This window comes from Marmota monax, unplaced genomic scaffold (genome assembly GCF_021218885.2).
Source record: "Marmota monax isolate L192 unplaced genomic scaffold, Marmota_monax_Labrador192_F-V1.1 WCK01_AAM20220418_F8-fsc00151, whole genome shotgun sequence".
Taxonomy (NCBI): Eukaryota; Metazoa; Chordata; class Mammalia; order Rodentia; family Sciuridae; genus Marmota; species Marmota monax.
Genome location: NW_026694226.1, coordinates 2,355,081 through 2,369,298, shown reverse-complemented (window position 1 = coordinate 2,369,298; position 14,218 = coordinate 2,355,081). Strand labels below are relative to the sequence as shown.

Here is a 14,218-nt window from a genome sequence, read left to right as displayed (position 1 = left end):
TTATTACGTGCCAGGCCCTGATTAAGTGCCATTAATGTACCATCCCATTTTACAGATATGGAAACTGAGACAGAGACATTGAATAACTGGCCCACAGTCCTACAGTTCCACAGTTGAAGGTGACAGAACCAGAATTCAGACCAAGGCAGCCAGTGTCCACAACCTGGTTGGACCCAGCATTGGAAGGGCAGGGGTCCTGGAATCAGGGCTAGAATTCAGTGTGGTCCCTTGGGGTGTGACTAACATGGAAAGTGGATTCTCCCTCCCCATCCTGGACCTTGCGCCATACCCTACAATCTTTGACTGTGTTGGGGGACGTTTTCTCAAGGCATAAAGACCCCGTGCTTCCCCCAGATTTCCTTATTTTAGAGAAAATAACTGAGTCTTATAACTGGTAGGGCCTTCTTGGGAATCTGGTGAGGGCCTGTGTTTCTGGGAAAATAGCCACAATTTGGGAAATACTTCTTGAACAGTGTGGGTGCTGGAGAAGTTGATAACAACTGGAATTGTGGGGAGTGCAGCCTGCCCAGCATTGAGCTGGGGGTTGCAGGGAGGGCTTAGCACTTGCAACACACATCCCAGGTCTACTCTGGGACCTGGAACTAAAGTCTTTGACAACATCATAGACCACCTATAGTCTCCTCTCTGATTCACATTTTTCTCTCCTATTCCCTAGTCTCCTTTTTTTTTTCATGTTGGAATCCCCAACTTCTCTGCCACCAGACCACCACCAAACTCCTCCCTCAGAGTCCTTCCCTCCCCTTGGATTTATTTGAGATTCTCCTGTCTGAAGGACTGGGGCCTTTGGTCAGGGCTTTCCCTGAGGGTAGTTCTCTTCTAAGTTTGTGGAGCCAGAATGCTTAGGGCCTCTAGGCCAAAGCCCAGGGCTCCATCTGGCTCCCAAGCCATCCAACAGTTAGGGAGTTGCCCCAAGTAATCTATGGGGGAGCTCTGGAGGGAAAGTATCCCCTCCTAACTTGACCCTATCTTTCTGTGTTGGCTTTGGCATGGTGGCTGTGTGTGTGTGTGTGTGTGTATTGGGGCAGGCAAAGGAATCTGAACTTTAGGAAAGAGGAAAATAATGTGGTGGAGGGGGTTGGATAACAAAGGATTTTTGCTTACAACTAATAGTCTCCAGCTGCAAAAATACCAAAGGGGAGGCCAGGCAGGCCAGGACTCTGGTTCTTGCCAACTCCTCACCGGCCTGCTGAGTGGGGCCCTTGCCTGGCCTTTGGGGAGGTGGAAGGGGAGAACAGCCAAGGGTAAATATCTGAGAGTAGGGACCTTCTCTCCTCCTTCCTTCCTGGAAGTGGGAAGGAATTCAGGTCAGCCACATCCTGAGGCTTGGGAGGATGACTGTGGAGATGGGGGCACCCAGGGATGGGGGCACCAGATCTCTGCAGGTTTCTTCCTTCTCTTGCCAAGGAATGGTGAATGGGCGGCGGGGGGGCAGGGGGGTTGCAGGGTGTTGCCAGCCCTAGGGCTGGGCAGTGACTCAGGGAAGCCTCAGGAAGTTGGAGAGGACATATGTGCCAGCTGGTGCTGGGAAAACAGCTTGACTGATGAAGTGTGCACACAGGCCAGCAGTCCCAGACCCCTGCCGTGCCCACCAAAGAAAGGGCACACAGCCCTGTTTGACTTTGCGCTGCCTTGCTGGCTGCCTGGGGCTGTAGGCAGGTCCCCCACTTTGGGCCTTCAGTTTCCTTTGGAGGTGGCCCAGGCATTCCTTTTAATCTGGTTTCTCTCTGGTAACAGTGTACAGGGCAGTTTGGTAGCCTGGACCTTCTTTCTCCTTGGTCTGGGCCTTCCCAGGCTAGGCTGCCCTGTCTCCCCAGGATGAGGACAGTACTGGGGGGCCTGCAAGAAAGAGTGGCTGGGTTTAGGGATGTGTCAGCACTTAGGGGGGGTAATACCTCATCCCTGTGACCTCTTTCTCCAGTCATCTTGGGGTGGAGTTTACCAGAGGGGACCTGAAGAGGAAACTGGTTTGATGAAGGCCTCCAATTGGCTCTTTCCCTTCCTCCCCACCCCAGCTTCAGTCCTATGACTGTGAGTCAGTGACCCCGCCAGCCAAGTTCCTTGGGAGCCATGTTCCTGTTCCCTTTGCTCCACCTCCTGCCACCCCCCCCCTTACGCTCCTCACCCCCCACCTCCCCACACCCCTGCCAACTGTTAGGAAACAGCCCCTGAATCCCTGTGGAGAGGAGGGGGGATTAGGGAAGAGTTGAGCAGAGCTGAAGTTATTATACCTGTAGCTGTGGGGACACAGAATAAGACCTACTTAGGGTTGAGTGTGGGGAAAATTTCAGTTAAAGGCAGATAGGCCAAAGATTTCTTTACCTGTTAGGGCAATTGGTGAAAGTAGTGTTTATGGTAGGAATTTCCCAGTTTGCAACAGGCATTACTTCTGTTGGTAGTAGTTGGAAGGAACAGTGGAGGATAGAAGGCCACTAGTGGGTCCTAGGAGGAGGGGTCCAGAGGAGGCCAGCAGTCCCAGGCTTCCTGCCTCCTAAAGTTCCACTATCCTTGCTCACTCCTCCTTTCTTTGTCCCTTCCGGGCCTCTTCCAAACTCTCCAGAACTGTAGCTCCAAATGAGTGGCAGCACCTGGTCTCTGTCTTCTCCCCCGATTCTCACCCTCCTGAAGCCCCCTCTCTTTGTGAACCATTCCCCAGTTTACCTTTGGTGTCCTTTCTTGACCCTCCCTATAGACTCTCTCCTTCAGGCCTGTATTTTTTCGCCCGTTCCTTCTGATCTTCTTTAGGAAGTTGAGCAATAGGAACATGGAAGAAACAGGGTTGTGGGGTAAGTAGAGGAAATTTGGCCATGTTACTCGTTCCCAACCTTGTACCACCATGAACTTTCCCTTTTCGATGTGAGTGGATCCCATATTTTGAAATATTTTTCTCCCAAACTGGGTTTATTCATGTGTATCCTGCTTTTCCATTTTAAAAATTTATGCAACACGGGTAGCTTCTGGTCAGTTCTTCTGGTTAGCATAAGATAGGTAGACTTACCATATGAGGTGAAGCCAAAAGTCTAGCCAAAAGCAAAGATGTGATGTTTTCATTAGCCTGGATGCTCTTATCTCACGTAAAAGCAGATTTGAAAAAAAAAGTATTGGAATGAGCTAGTGAACCTGTCCTACCTTTTGGTACCCCAGGAAAATAGTTCCTGTTCAAGGATGTGCTAGAGTTGTAGAAGAGTGTTAGTTGACCTCAGCTGGTTTTTACCCAATACCCCTGCTTACAGCAAAACTGAGCCCAACCTGGAGAGTTGGGGCATGTCCAGGCTACTCAGAGTCCAGATGTGTAAAGATGGCTTAGGAACAAGACCAAGTGTGATGCTGCTGATGGTCCCCATAGGAGCTGAGAGAGAGGAGATGATATTGGGTACCCTGGGCTCTACACCAGTCAAGAGGGGCTGCCTATGGGAGGATCTGCCTTCATAGCTGTTTCATTCACACTCTCCAGACGTGGAACAGATGGCCATCGACTGGCTGACGGGCAACTTCTACTTTGTGGATGACATCGATGATAGGATCTTTGTCTGCAACCGAAACGGGGACACGTGTGTTACTTTGCTAGACCTGGAACTCTACAACCCCAAAGGCATCGCTTTGGATCCTGCTATGGGGTGAGAGTGGCAGGCGGGGATTCTGGCCCTGGAAGTGGGGAGGCAGACACTACAGTAGGAAAGAGGGCGTCCAACGTCCAGACACCATTTAATGTGCATCTGCCTACAGGAAGGTGTTCTTCACTGACTACGGGCAGATCCCCAAGGTGGAGCGCTGTGATATGGATGGGCAGAACCGCACCAAGCTGGTCGATAGCAAGATTGTGTTTCCTCATGGCATCACACTGGACTTGGTCAACCGCCTTGTCTACTGGGCTGATGCTTACCTGGACTACATTGAAGTGGTGGACTACGAGGGCAAGGGCCGGCAGACCATCATCCAGGGTATCCTGGTGAGGGAGCTTTTGTCTGAGCATATTGTGAGGGAACCATTAACCAGGGCCTTCTGGTAAGGAGGAAGCCTTTGCAGGGGAACTGATCTCTAGACCTCCAGGTAAATGGGAGACAGTATGGGAACATGGTTGTCCCCAAGTCCTTCGGGGGAGTTAGGTGGGCAGGAGCACTTCAGACACAGGAAAGGATATGGCTTCCACTGATGGGAATAGTCATTTTAGAGACACCTTTTATTTCCTTTTTCACATATGCTCTACAAAATAGCCCATGGGAGATGAGCAAGCAGGTAGGTTATTCCCCTTTTGGCCAATACAGGGGGAAAAAAAAAAGCAGGGTTCAAAGATGCTTATTGACTTACCTGAGGTCATACAACTGAGCAATAGTATTGAACTCAGTCAGGAAGGCTTACTATTCAGAGTTGACATTTCCTTTGTGGATAGTTAGGGTGAACAGCCATACCAGTTTGCCTGGAACTGTCCTGGTTTTAGTCATGAAATTCCCAGAAACCAGTTGGCCACCCTGGGTAAGCAATGTAGGTAGTGGGGGTTTTTATAGGGCTTGCTTGGGGCAGGTATATCTTCTTAGCCCTCCCAAATTTGGGGACTAGAGTCAGGCTAAGAGTGTTCTTTTTTTTTTTTTTTTGACTTTTATTTTTATTTTATTTATTTATTTTTTAAATTTTTTATTGTTGGTTGTTCAAAACATTACATAGTTCTTGATATATCATATTTCACACTTTGATTCAAGTGGGTTATGAACTCCCATTTTTACCCCATATACAGATTGCAGAATCACATCAGTTACACATCCATTGATTTACATATTGCCATACTAGTGTCTGTTGTATTCTGCTGCCTTTCCTATCCTCTGCTATCCCCCCTCCCCTCCCCTCCCCTCCCCTCTTCTCTCTCTACCCCCTCTACTGTCATTCATTTGTCCCCCTTGTATTATTTTTCCCTTTCCCCTCACTACCTCTTGTATGTACTTTTGTATAACCCTGAGGGTCTCCTTCCATTTCCATGCAATTTCCCTTCTCTCTCCCTTTCCCTCCCACCTCTCATCCCTGTTTAATGTTAATCTTCTTCTCATGCTCTTCGACCCTACTCTGTTCTTACTCTCCTTATATCAAAGAAGACATTTGGCATTTGTTTTTTAGGGATTGGCTAGCTTCACTTAGCATAATCTGCTCTAATGCCATCCATTTCCCTGCAAATTCTATGATTTTGTCATTTTTTAATGCAGAGTAATACTCCATTGTGTATAAATGCCACATTTTTTTTATCCATTCGTCTATTGAAGGGCATCTAGGTTGGTTCCACCTAAGAGTGTTCTTAAGAGTTTAGGGTCCATCTCTAACTCTGCCTAAAGTCATTAAATCATCTACTGCTCACCTAATTCTGTGAGGGATATGGTTCTTGCCGTCCAGGGGTTTGGGTGAAGTAGGTGGGACAAGTCAGTAATCACACACCACGCCCTTGATAGCACAGAGTCAACAGAGAGTGTAGAAGGAGAGAACATCTCTTGTTAGAAGGTTTCAGAAGGATGTGAAAAATGAGTGGGATCTTGGTAAACATTAAATCTCCAGAACTGGATAGAGCAACTGGAAAAGACAATAATAAAGTGTGGAATTAGAAACCTGTACGTGGTTCGGTGCAATGGCACACACCCATTCTCTCAGCTACTTAGGCAACTGAGGCAGGAAAATCACAAGCTCAAGGCCAGCCTGGACAACTTAGACCCTGTCTCAAAATAAGATACAATTTTTAAAAAGGGCCTGGAATATAGCTCAGTGGAGAGTACTTGCCTAGCATGTGCAAGGCCCTGGGTTCAATCCCCAGCACTGCAGATATAGAACAAAACAAAACTGGAGGGTAAATTTGGGAAAGCAGACAATGGAGTTTGGGTGAGAGCTATGGAGCTATCCAGGGGCAGAGAAGGAGTACCTTCTAAACTCCTGTTGACCACTCTCATCTGCCATCTCAGATTGAGCACCTGTATGGCCTGACTGTATTTGAGAATTATTTGTACGCCACCAACTCAGACAATGCCAACACCCAGCAGAAGACAAGTGTGATCCGTGTAAACCGCTTTAACAGCACTGAGTACCAGGTTGTCACCCGTGTGGACAAGGGTGGTGCTCTCCACATCTACCACCAGCGGCGTCAGCCCCGAGGTGAGCAGGCTCCAATGGCCCCTCCAAAGGTGGCTTCACCCTGAAAGGGTTCTGGGCTCAGGCTCACAGCCTCTCTCTGGACCCTCCCATGGGGACCCTTTATTCTTTCATATCATGAGTGCCTCTCCTAGTCATTCACCCCAGGCTTCCTACCCTGGCCCCTTCCTACCCCCCCCCCCAGACCTTTTCTCTCATTCTGCTCCTCCCAGTTCCCTTACTGGGCTAGAGCAGGAACACCTGGCCCTGGGCAAAATTGGGACTGTCCCCTGACTACTGGAACCCCCACCTGAGAGAAGCCTGAAGGTTAAGTTGTGGTGGGGCAAAGGTATCCCCATTCTGTGGCTTCCAAATCCTAAAATGGAACAACAGCCGCCAAGAACCACAGCAGCAGGAAGTGTTTCAGACTTCAGAAAGATTTCTGAGGATCTGGACTCAGGGTCTTTAAGGGATCCTGACAGCTCTTCCCTCTGCCCCCAGTGCGGAGCCACGCCTGCGAGAATGACCAGTATGGGAAGCCAGGCGGCTGCTCTGACATCTGCCTGCTGGCCAACAGCCACAAGGCACGGACCTGCCGCTGCCGCTCCGGCTTCAGCCTGGGCAGTGATGGGAAGTCCTGCAAAAGTGAGTGACAGGGAAAGGCGGATGCATCTGCTGGGGGTGGAAGGGTGTCCTCAGATGTACCCCTCACAGTCTGCTGCTTCTCTTTGAGATGCAACGAAGTGAAGGCGAGATGGGACTTGAACAGGGCTTTTCCTACTGCCCCACTTGGGCTCCATAGAAGTCTATAAACTGCAATCATTCATTCACTCACAAGTATCTAGTGAGCACTGGCCATGTGTTTGGTGCTATTCTGGAAATGAGGATTCAACAAGGTAGATGTCATCCCTGGCCTTATGGAACTTATAGTGTAGTCAGAGAGAGATAAATAAATATGACTTTAAATAATAATAGATATATGAAGAAAATAAAACAGATAATACCGTTAGTTACGACAGGGAGAGATTTCTTGAAGATGTGGTATTTGAGCCAAGTTCTCTGTAAAGTAAGAAAGCCAACCATGTTGAGAAGAGCATTTCCAGCAGAGAAAATCGACATACAAAGGCCCTGAGGCCAGTGTGAGCTTGGCGTGCTAGAGGAACAGCACAGAGACCAGCAGGGCTGAGTGGTATGAGTAAAAGGAGATAGGGAGGGAGAGGCTGGGTTTTATTCTAACTGAGATGAAAAGCTTGTGGTGACTATGGAGAAAAGAAATGACGTGATTGGATTCACATTGTGTAAAACAAAATCACACTTCTGGTAGATGGAGGATGGGCAGTAGGGAAGTAGCCAGGAGGCTATTTCCGTGGTGTAGGCCAGAAGTAATGTGGTTTAGACTAGGATGGTAGCAGAGGAAGTTGTGAAAAGCCATCAATTTCCAACACATTTTGAAGGTACTCCTTTTAGGCCACTAATTTCACTAACAAGTAGTGGATACTTAACTGAAATCATGCTGTCCTTCCTCCACTTCCCACCTGAGCACACAAGTCAAAATCTCAGGGTGCAGTGGCCCTGGACCCAGAGTCAAACTTGTCAGTGTGTGTTCTGTTCTTCTGACATAGAACCCCACTTTTCCCACATCTCACGACCCTGCACAGCCAAGGCAGTGCATCCCTCCAACTGAGAAGAGTGTGTGTGTGTGTGTGTGTGTGTGTGTGACTTCATGCCTATTTGTGCCTTCTCTAGAGCCGGAGCATGAGCTGTTCCTTGTGTACGGCAAGGGCCGGCCAGGCATCATCCGGGGCATGGACATGGGGGCCAAGGTCCCGGACGAGCACATGATCCCCATCGAGAACCTCATGAACCCCCGGGCCCTGGACTTCCATGCAGAGACGGGCTTTATCTACTTTGCTGACACCACCAGCTACCTCATTGGCCGCCAGAAGATTGATGGCACTGAGCGGGAGACCATCCTGAAGGATGGTAAGAGCCTCCACAGTTGGAGGCATGGGTAGGACTCGTGAAGGACATGGCACCCGGCGGGAGAAATCTGGGGCCTAGGCATCTCTTTCTTCGTGCCCTGTCAGCATAGTGAGTCCCCTGCTGAGCGGTTGGCTGGGCTGGTTGGCATGGAGATAAGGGGATAGACAGGTTGACCCCTGTGTGACCCTCTTCTTGGCTGAATCAAAAAGAGGCAGGAGGATGGATGGGTTAGGCAGTGTGGGCCGTCCTCGCCAGCCCTTGGGAAAACTCAGGGTCTCTCTGCCATTGGCTCAGAGCCCTGGTGCTGCACACAGCACACAGCCGGGAGAGGCCTGAGGCCCTGAATCAGAGCCAGGCTTGCTAAATCAGAGCAGGGCACACCCACACGTGTGCACACACAAGGTCTATGCAGCTAGATCTCACGGACACCAAAAACTGTACCCTTACATGTCACTAGAAAATAGTGCTTTGTGAGTTGCATCTAGTTTTTTTCCCTCTGAGCTGCTTGGGCAGGTCCACCATTCACTGTCTCCTGAACACCATGCACATGGAGGCTGCTGTGTTCTATGGGTACCATGCCAAACCTGCACTTGAGCCCCACTTGGGCTCCGTAACCGGTCAATCTGGCTGAGGCCAGTTACCACCCTTTGCCCTTCTCCCCACTCACTCTCTAGTACAGCTCAGAGAACCTCCGTTGTCAGCAATCATAAGACTGTGGGGAAATCAAAAGTAACTCCTCATCAGGAAAAGATTGGGGTTCCCTATATCGGGGGAGCTGCTATTTAAAGGACATTTGAGATGAAACCTTTGGCTAAGTGAAAAATTACTTCCTGATTTATTCATTTTGTTAGTTCAGGAGTTTTAGGCTTAGAATCTGGCATCACACTTGTGCCCCAAACCATGTCACATTGTCTCAGCTGTCCACATAAGCACAGGCCCCAAACTGCCCACATGTGAGAGCCCACGTCAGCCACATAGTTTCCCAGCCACCAGGTGCAGTTTTGAGTGATTCTGCCTAACACAGATGTGGCCACAAAGTGATCTTCTTTGTTCCTCCCTCCGGCCTCCTCTCATCCAGAGCACCAGGTGCTTCCCACCTCCCTGACGGGCTCCAGTTGCTCCCAGCTCCTGTGTCCTACAGAGTCAGAGGCAGACACTTTGGAGCTTTTTTTGTGGCTTCCCCTCATGGCTTCCTCAACCCCCACAGGCATCCACAATGTGGAAGGTGTGGCTGTAGACTGGATGGGGGACAATCTGTACTGGACAGATGATGGGCCCAAGAAGACCATCAGTGTGGCAAGGTTGGAGAAAGCTGCTCAGACCCGCAAGACCTTAATCGAGGGCAAGATGACACACCCCAGGGCCATTGTGGTGGATCCACTTAATGGGTGAGTCCTCCCAGTCTTGGGGTGGGAGGAGCCAGGAGTATGTGGGTCTCAGAGAAATGGGGAAGGAGATGGGGAGGGAAGCCAGGGAGGGCAGCTGAGGTAGGCCACTTAAGCAAGAAGAGAGGTTGAAAGAGGAGCAGATGTCTCTGTCTTCAGGGCATTGGAAGTGATGCTTTCAATACATAAGTAGAAATTTGATCCTGTCCTCTACCAGTTCCCCTTACCCTTTGAATGGGCTCAGAGTCCTCTGCCGGTTCCCCTTTCCCTTTGAATCAGACCCAGGCTCCTTATCTGGCCCGCATGGCCCTGCCCTACAGGGCCCTATAGGTTTGCCTGACACTTGTCTGACCTCATCTGCACCTCGTTTCCTATACTTAGGAGTTCTGTGCCTGCTGCCTGCTGTCTTTTCCTCAAACAGACACCCCAGCAACCCCTGCCTCAGGGCTTTTGCTCTTGGACTTCCTCTGCCTGGAACGCCCAGATTCTTGCAGATCTGATTCCTTCTCCATGTCAGGTCTCAGCTCAAACGCTACCTCCTCGGAGAAGTCTTCCCCTGCTAGGGTCCCCCCAGCTGCTGTTCAGCCACTCTCCATCCCATCACTGTTCCATTTCCTTCCTGCTTTTATCATTCTCTGACGTGAACTACTTCTTCCGGTTCTTTTGTGTGTTGTGCTGGGGGTTAAACCCAGGGCCTCACGCATGCTAAGCAAGCACTCTACCATGACATGACTTTCTTGATTGACTTGTTTCTCATGGGAGTGGCGACCTTGGCTGACTTGGTCTCTGCTGCATCTCTGAGTGCCTGAACTATGCCCACTTTCAGTAACCACTCAGCAAATATTGGTTGAATAAAAGAGATATGAAATGAATGCAATGTGTGGTCCAAGAATGAACAGGGCAGAAGACCCCTAGAAGCGGCTCTGGACACCACTCACGAATCAGGATTGTAGAAGAGGCTGCTGATGGCATAAGTGGCCCATGTGGTGCTGACCAGTTGCTGCCCACAGGTGGATGTACTGGACGGACTGGGAGGAGGACCCCAAGGACAGTCGGCGAGGGCGACTGGAGAGGGCGTGGATGGACGGCTCACACCGAGATATCTTTGTCACTTCCAAGACAGTGCTTTGGCCCAATGGGCTAAGCCTGGACATCCCAGCTGGGCGCCTCTACTGGGTGGATGCCTTCTATGACCGCATTGAGACCATACTTCTCAATGGCACAGACCGGAAGGTGGGCAGGCATGTGTGCATTACTAGACCACATTTATACATGCATGAGGCTATGTGTGAATATATGGGTATCTATGTGAGCAGGCCTGTGTGCTTCATGTATGTTTACCTGTGTCTGTAGTTGTATATATCTCTGTGTGTATGTTTCCTTTATTGTGTTGTCCAAGGATTACTTGTGGTAGTGTATGTTTGTGTTCATCCATCACACACATACACAGCATGCTTCAGTGTGTCTGCACTAAAGTATGAGACCCTGAGAGATGGCATGTATGTATACCTGTTCATTTGGGTGGTTGTGCTCCGTGAGTCATGTGTGTGCCTAGGTGTGTGGACCAAACTCTTAGTACATAAGGCCCTTCATGATATGGCCAATGACTACTTCTGTGGCCTCCTTTCTCCCCTTTGTCCCCATATTGCAACTTTCTTTTAACAGGTGATGCTAGACAGCTTGTAATTCCTAGCACACATGGCAGTGCCTCTGCCCCAGAGCTGTGGCTTATGCAGCTTTTTCTGTCTGAGAATCCACCCCAGCTCCTCTTCCCACTGGATTTCTCATGTGTGCCCTCCATGAGACCGTGGTTGCTCAAACACAAGACCATGTATTTTTCTTCTCTGAATGCCTACCACAGTTTGGCCCTTAATATATCATGATAAATGTTTATTGAATGGAGAAATGAATTCTGGCTCTCTGCTCAGTAGTGTATGTGGGGTAGGGGAATTTAAATGAATATAAATGACCCCAAGAGAAGACAGTATGGGCAACCTCGTCATCTTCATCCTTTCTACGTTACCTGTGGGGTCAGGTTCTGGCATCTCACTGTGTGCAAAGCTATCACCCATATTAGCCAGAGCACCAGGCTAATGGGCAAAACAAGGGCAAGGCCCCGAACATAAACAAATGAATGTATGTAACATTTATCTCCCTGGGCCTCCCTCAGGCATACCCCTTGTCTCCCCAACTCCTCAGAAACATCCCCTCTATTTCTAGATTGTGTATGAGGGTCCTGAGCTGAACCATGCATTTGGCCTGTGTCACCATGGCAACTACCTCTTTTGGACTGAATACCGGAGTGGCAGTGTCTACCGCTTAGAACGGGGCACAGGAGGCACACCCCCGACTGTCACTCTTCTGCGCAGCGAGCGTCCCCCTATCTTTGAGATCCGCATGTATGATGCCCAACAGCAACAAGGTACCCACTTTGGCTGGGGCTGGGGGCAGGGTGGTACCTAGATGGTGGAGTGGATACTGAGACGTCTCCCAACCCAGTTTGACTCTCTGTTCCTGTTTCTCTCCTTGCCCCATGTCAACATGCCCTTTGTTCTTTTGATATTTCTTTCATCTTCTGTCTCCTCATTTTATGTGTCTCCTTGCCAATCCCCTCCCCTCCTAACCTTTCCTGATCCTGCTGCACCCATCCCTGTTCTGTCCTTCCCATATGCCTCCCTGTGATTCCTCCCCAACAGTGGGTACCAACAAATGCCGGGTGAACAATGGCGGCTGCAGCAGCCTGTGCCTGGCCACCCCTGGGAGCCGCCAGTGTGCTTGCGCTGAGGACCAAGTGTTGGACGCAGACGGCGTCACTTGCTTGGGTACAAGGGGCCTGGTGGGATGGATTGGGAAGCAGACCCCACCAGAGGGATGTCACAGAGAGGGCAGGAGAGGCAGAAGGACCCTGTGGGGCCTATAGGAAGCCAGGCATGGGGGTGAGAGAAGGTTCTGGGGGCTGGGAGGGGATCAAGGGGCCTGAGGGATGGCGGAATGTGAAAGGTTATGAAGATCAAGAGAAACTGAGTGAGAAACAGGACAACTATGGAAGGAAGAAGATATTCTTGACTCCTTTTAACTTTAATTCCCCATTATCAAAGTAAAATAATAGTAGTTCAAAATATTGGAAATTAGAGAGCAAAAAAGCCCAAAGCTCACCATCAAATACCCACCATATTGTTAGCATGGTGGTAAATTACACACCATCCTTTTTAGATGGGTTATACTGTTTTTTGTTTTGTTTTGTTTTTTAATGTCATTGTATGTTTATACCTTTATTTACTTATTTATATGCGGTGCTGAGAATCAAACCCAATACCTCACACATGCTAAGCAAGTGCTCTACCTCTGAGCTACAATCCTAGCCCTACACTCTTGTTTTTTACACAGCTATCATCATAGCTATATATGAAATATCTTCTACTACCAACCCGTGCCTTCCCCTTTTTTTTCTGAGACAGGGTCTCACTGAGTTGCTGAGGCTGGCCAGGAACTTGAGATCCCCCTGCCTCAGGCTCCTGAGTCTCTGGGATATAAGCCTGCACTACTGTGCCTGGCCTCTTCAGCATTTTTGACTCATGTGTCATAGTATTTTCTGTGTTATTATTGTGTTATTTAATTTATTTTTTTATTGCAATGTTGGGGATCAAACCCACCTGCTAGGCTAGTGTTTTACCACTGAACAACATCCCTGACCCTTATTTCATTGTTTATATATCCCTGTTGTTAAAAATAAAAGGGGAGGGGCTGGGGTCCCGGCTCAGTGGTAGAGCACTTGCCTCTCATGTGTGGGGCAATGGGTTCGATCCTCAGCACCACATAAATAAATAAAGTAAAACTATTGTGTCCATCTACAACTAAAAATTTTTTAAATAATTTTTTAAATAAATAAATGAATAAAAGGGGAGTCTGGGGATGTAGCTCAGTAGGTAAGGATTTGATACCTAGCACTACAAAAAAGGTTTTAAAAATAAAAGTGGGCCATGTTCATTGTAGCAAGAAAGAAATATGAAGTATATAAAAATGTAAGGCAGAAAGTACAAATCACCCCAAATTCTACCACCCCTAGATAAGCACTGTTGCCATTTTGGGGAGCATCCTCCCAAACATTTCTCTCTGCATTACTTTTACATAAATGGAATTGTGCTGCACATGCTGTTCTGTGTCCTGCTTTTGTCACTTGGCAGTATGTCATGAACACATAAGCAGCATTTTTAATCGCTAAAATATATTTCATTTAGTAGTGTTCCATATTTTGTTCAACCATTTCTCTACTGTTGGATGTTTAGATTGTTTCCAGTTTTTTTTTGTTGTTGTTGTTATAATAACAGCCAGCATTTATTGAGCATATACTCTGTGCAGAGCACTGTTATGAGTCTTTCTCATGCAGTAACTTAGTCCTTAAAACATCCCTGTGGGGAAGGTGTTTTTATTATTTCCACTTTACAGGTAAAGAAACCAAGGCACAAAGTTAGAGCAGCATTCAAACATAAGTCTGACTTAGAGCCCATTTCTTTCTTTCTTTTTTTTTTTTTTTTGTACTGGAGATCAAACCCAGGAGTGCTCAACCACCAAGCCTACATCCCCAGCCTTTTTAAAAATATTTTATTTAGGGACAGGGTCTTGCTGAGTTGCTTAGGGCCTCACTTAGTTTCTGGAGCTGGTTTTGAACTCACGATCCTCCTGCCTTAGCCTCCTGGGATTATAGGTGTGCGTGCATCACCATGCCCCGCAGA

The 14,218-nt window shown here is 48.5% G+C and overlaps 1 protein-coding gene across 2 annotated transcripts in view; it reads left to right on the top strand.

The window, feature by feature from the left end:
- Lrp1 (LDL receptor related protein 1) overlaps positions 1–14,218 on the top strand; it is an 80,465-nt gene that overhangs the window by 20,796 nt on the left and 45,451 nt on the right. For both annotated transcript variants that reach the window (XM_046466584.2, XM_046466585.2), the window contains exons 7-15: positions 3,473–3,635; positions 3,745–3,967; positions 5,952–6,141; positions 6,619–6,762; positions 7,864–8,100; positions 9,308–9,488; positions 10,496–10,718; positions 11,706–11,907; positions 12,182–12,307. In XM_046466584.2, the coding sequence (XP_046322540.1) occupies positions 3,473–3,635; positions 3,745–3,967; positions 5,952–6,141; positions 6,619–6,762; positions 7,864–8,100; positions 9,308–9,488; positions 10,496–10,718; positions 11,706–11,907; positions 12,182–12,307 (1,689 nt within the window). The remainder of the gene's footprint in view (positions 1–3,472; positions 3,636–3,744; positions 3,968–5,951; positions 6,142–6,618; positions 6,763–7,863; positions 8,101–9,307; positions 9,489–10,495; positions 10,719–11,705; positions 11,908–12,181; positions 12,308–14,218) is intronic.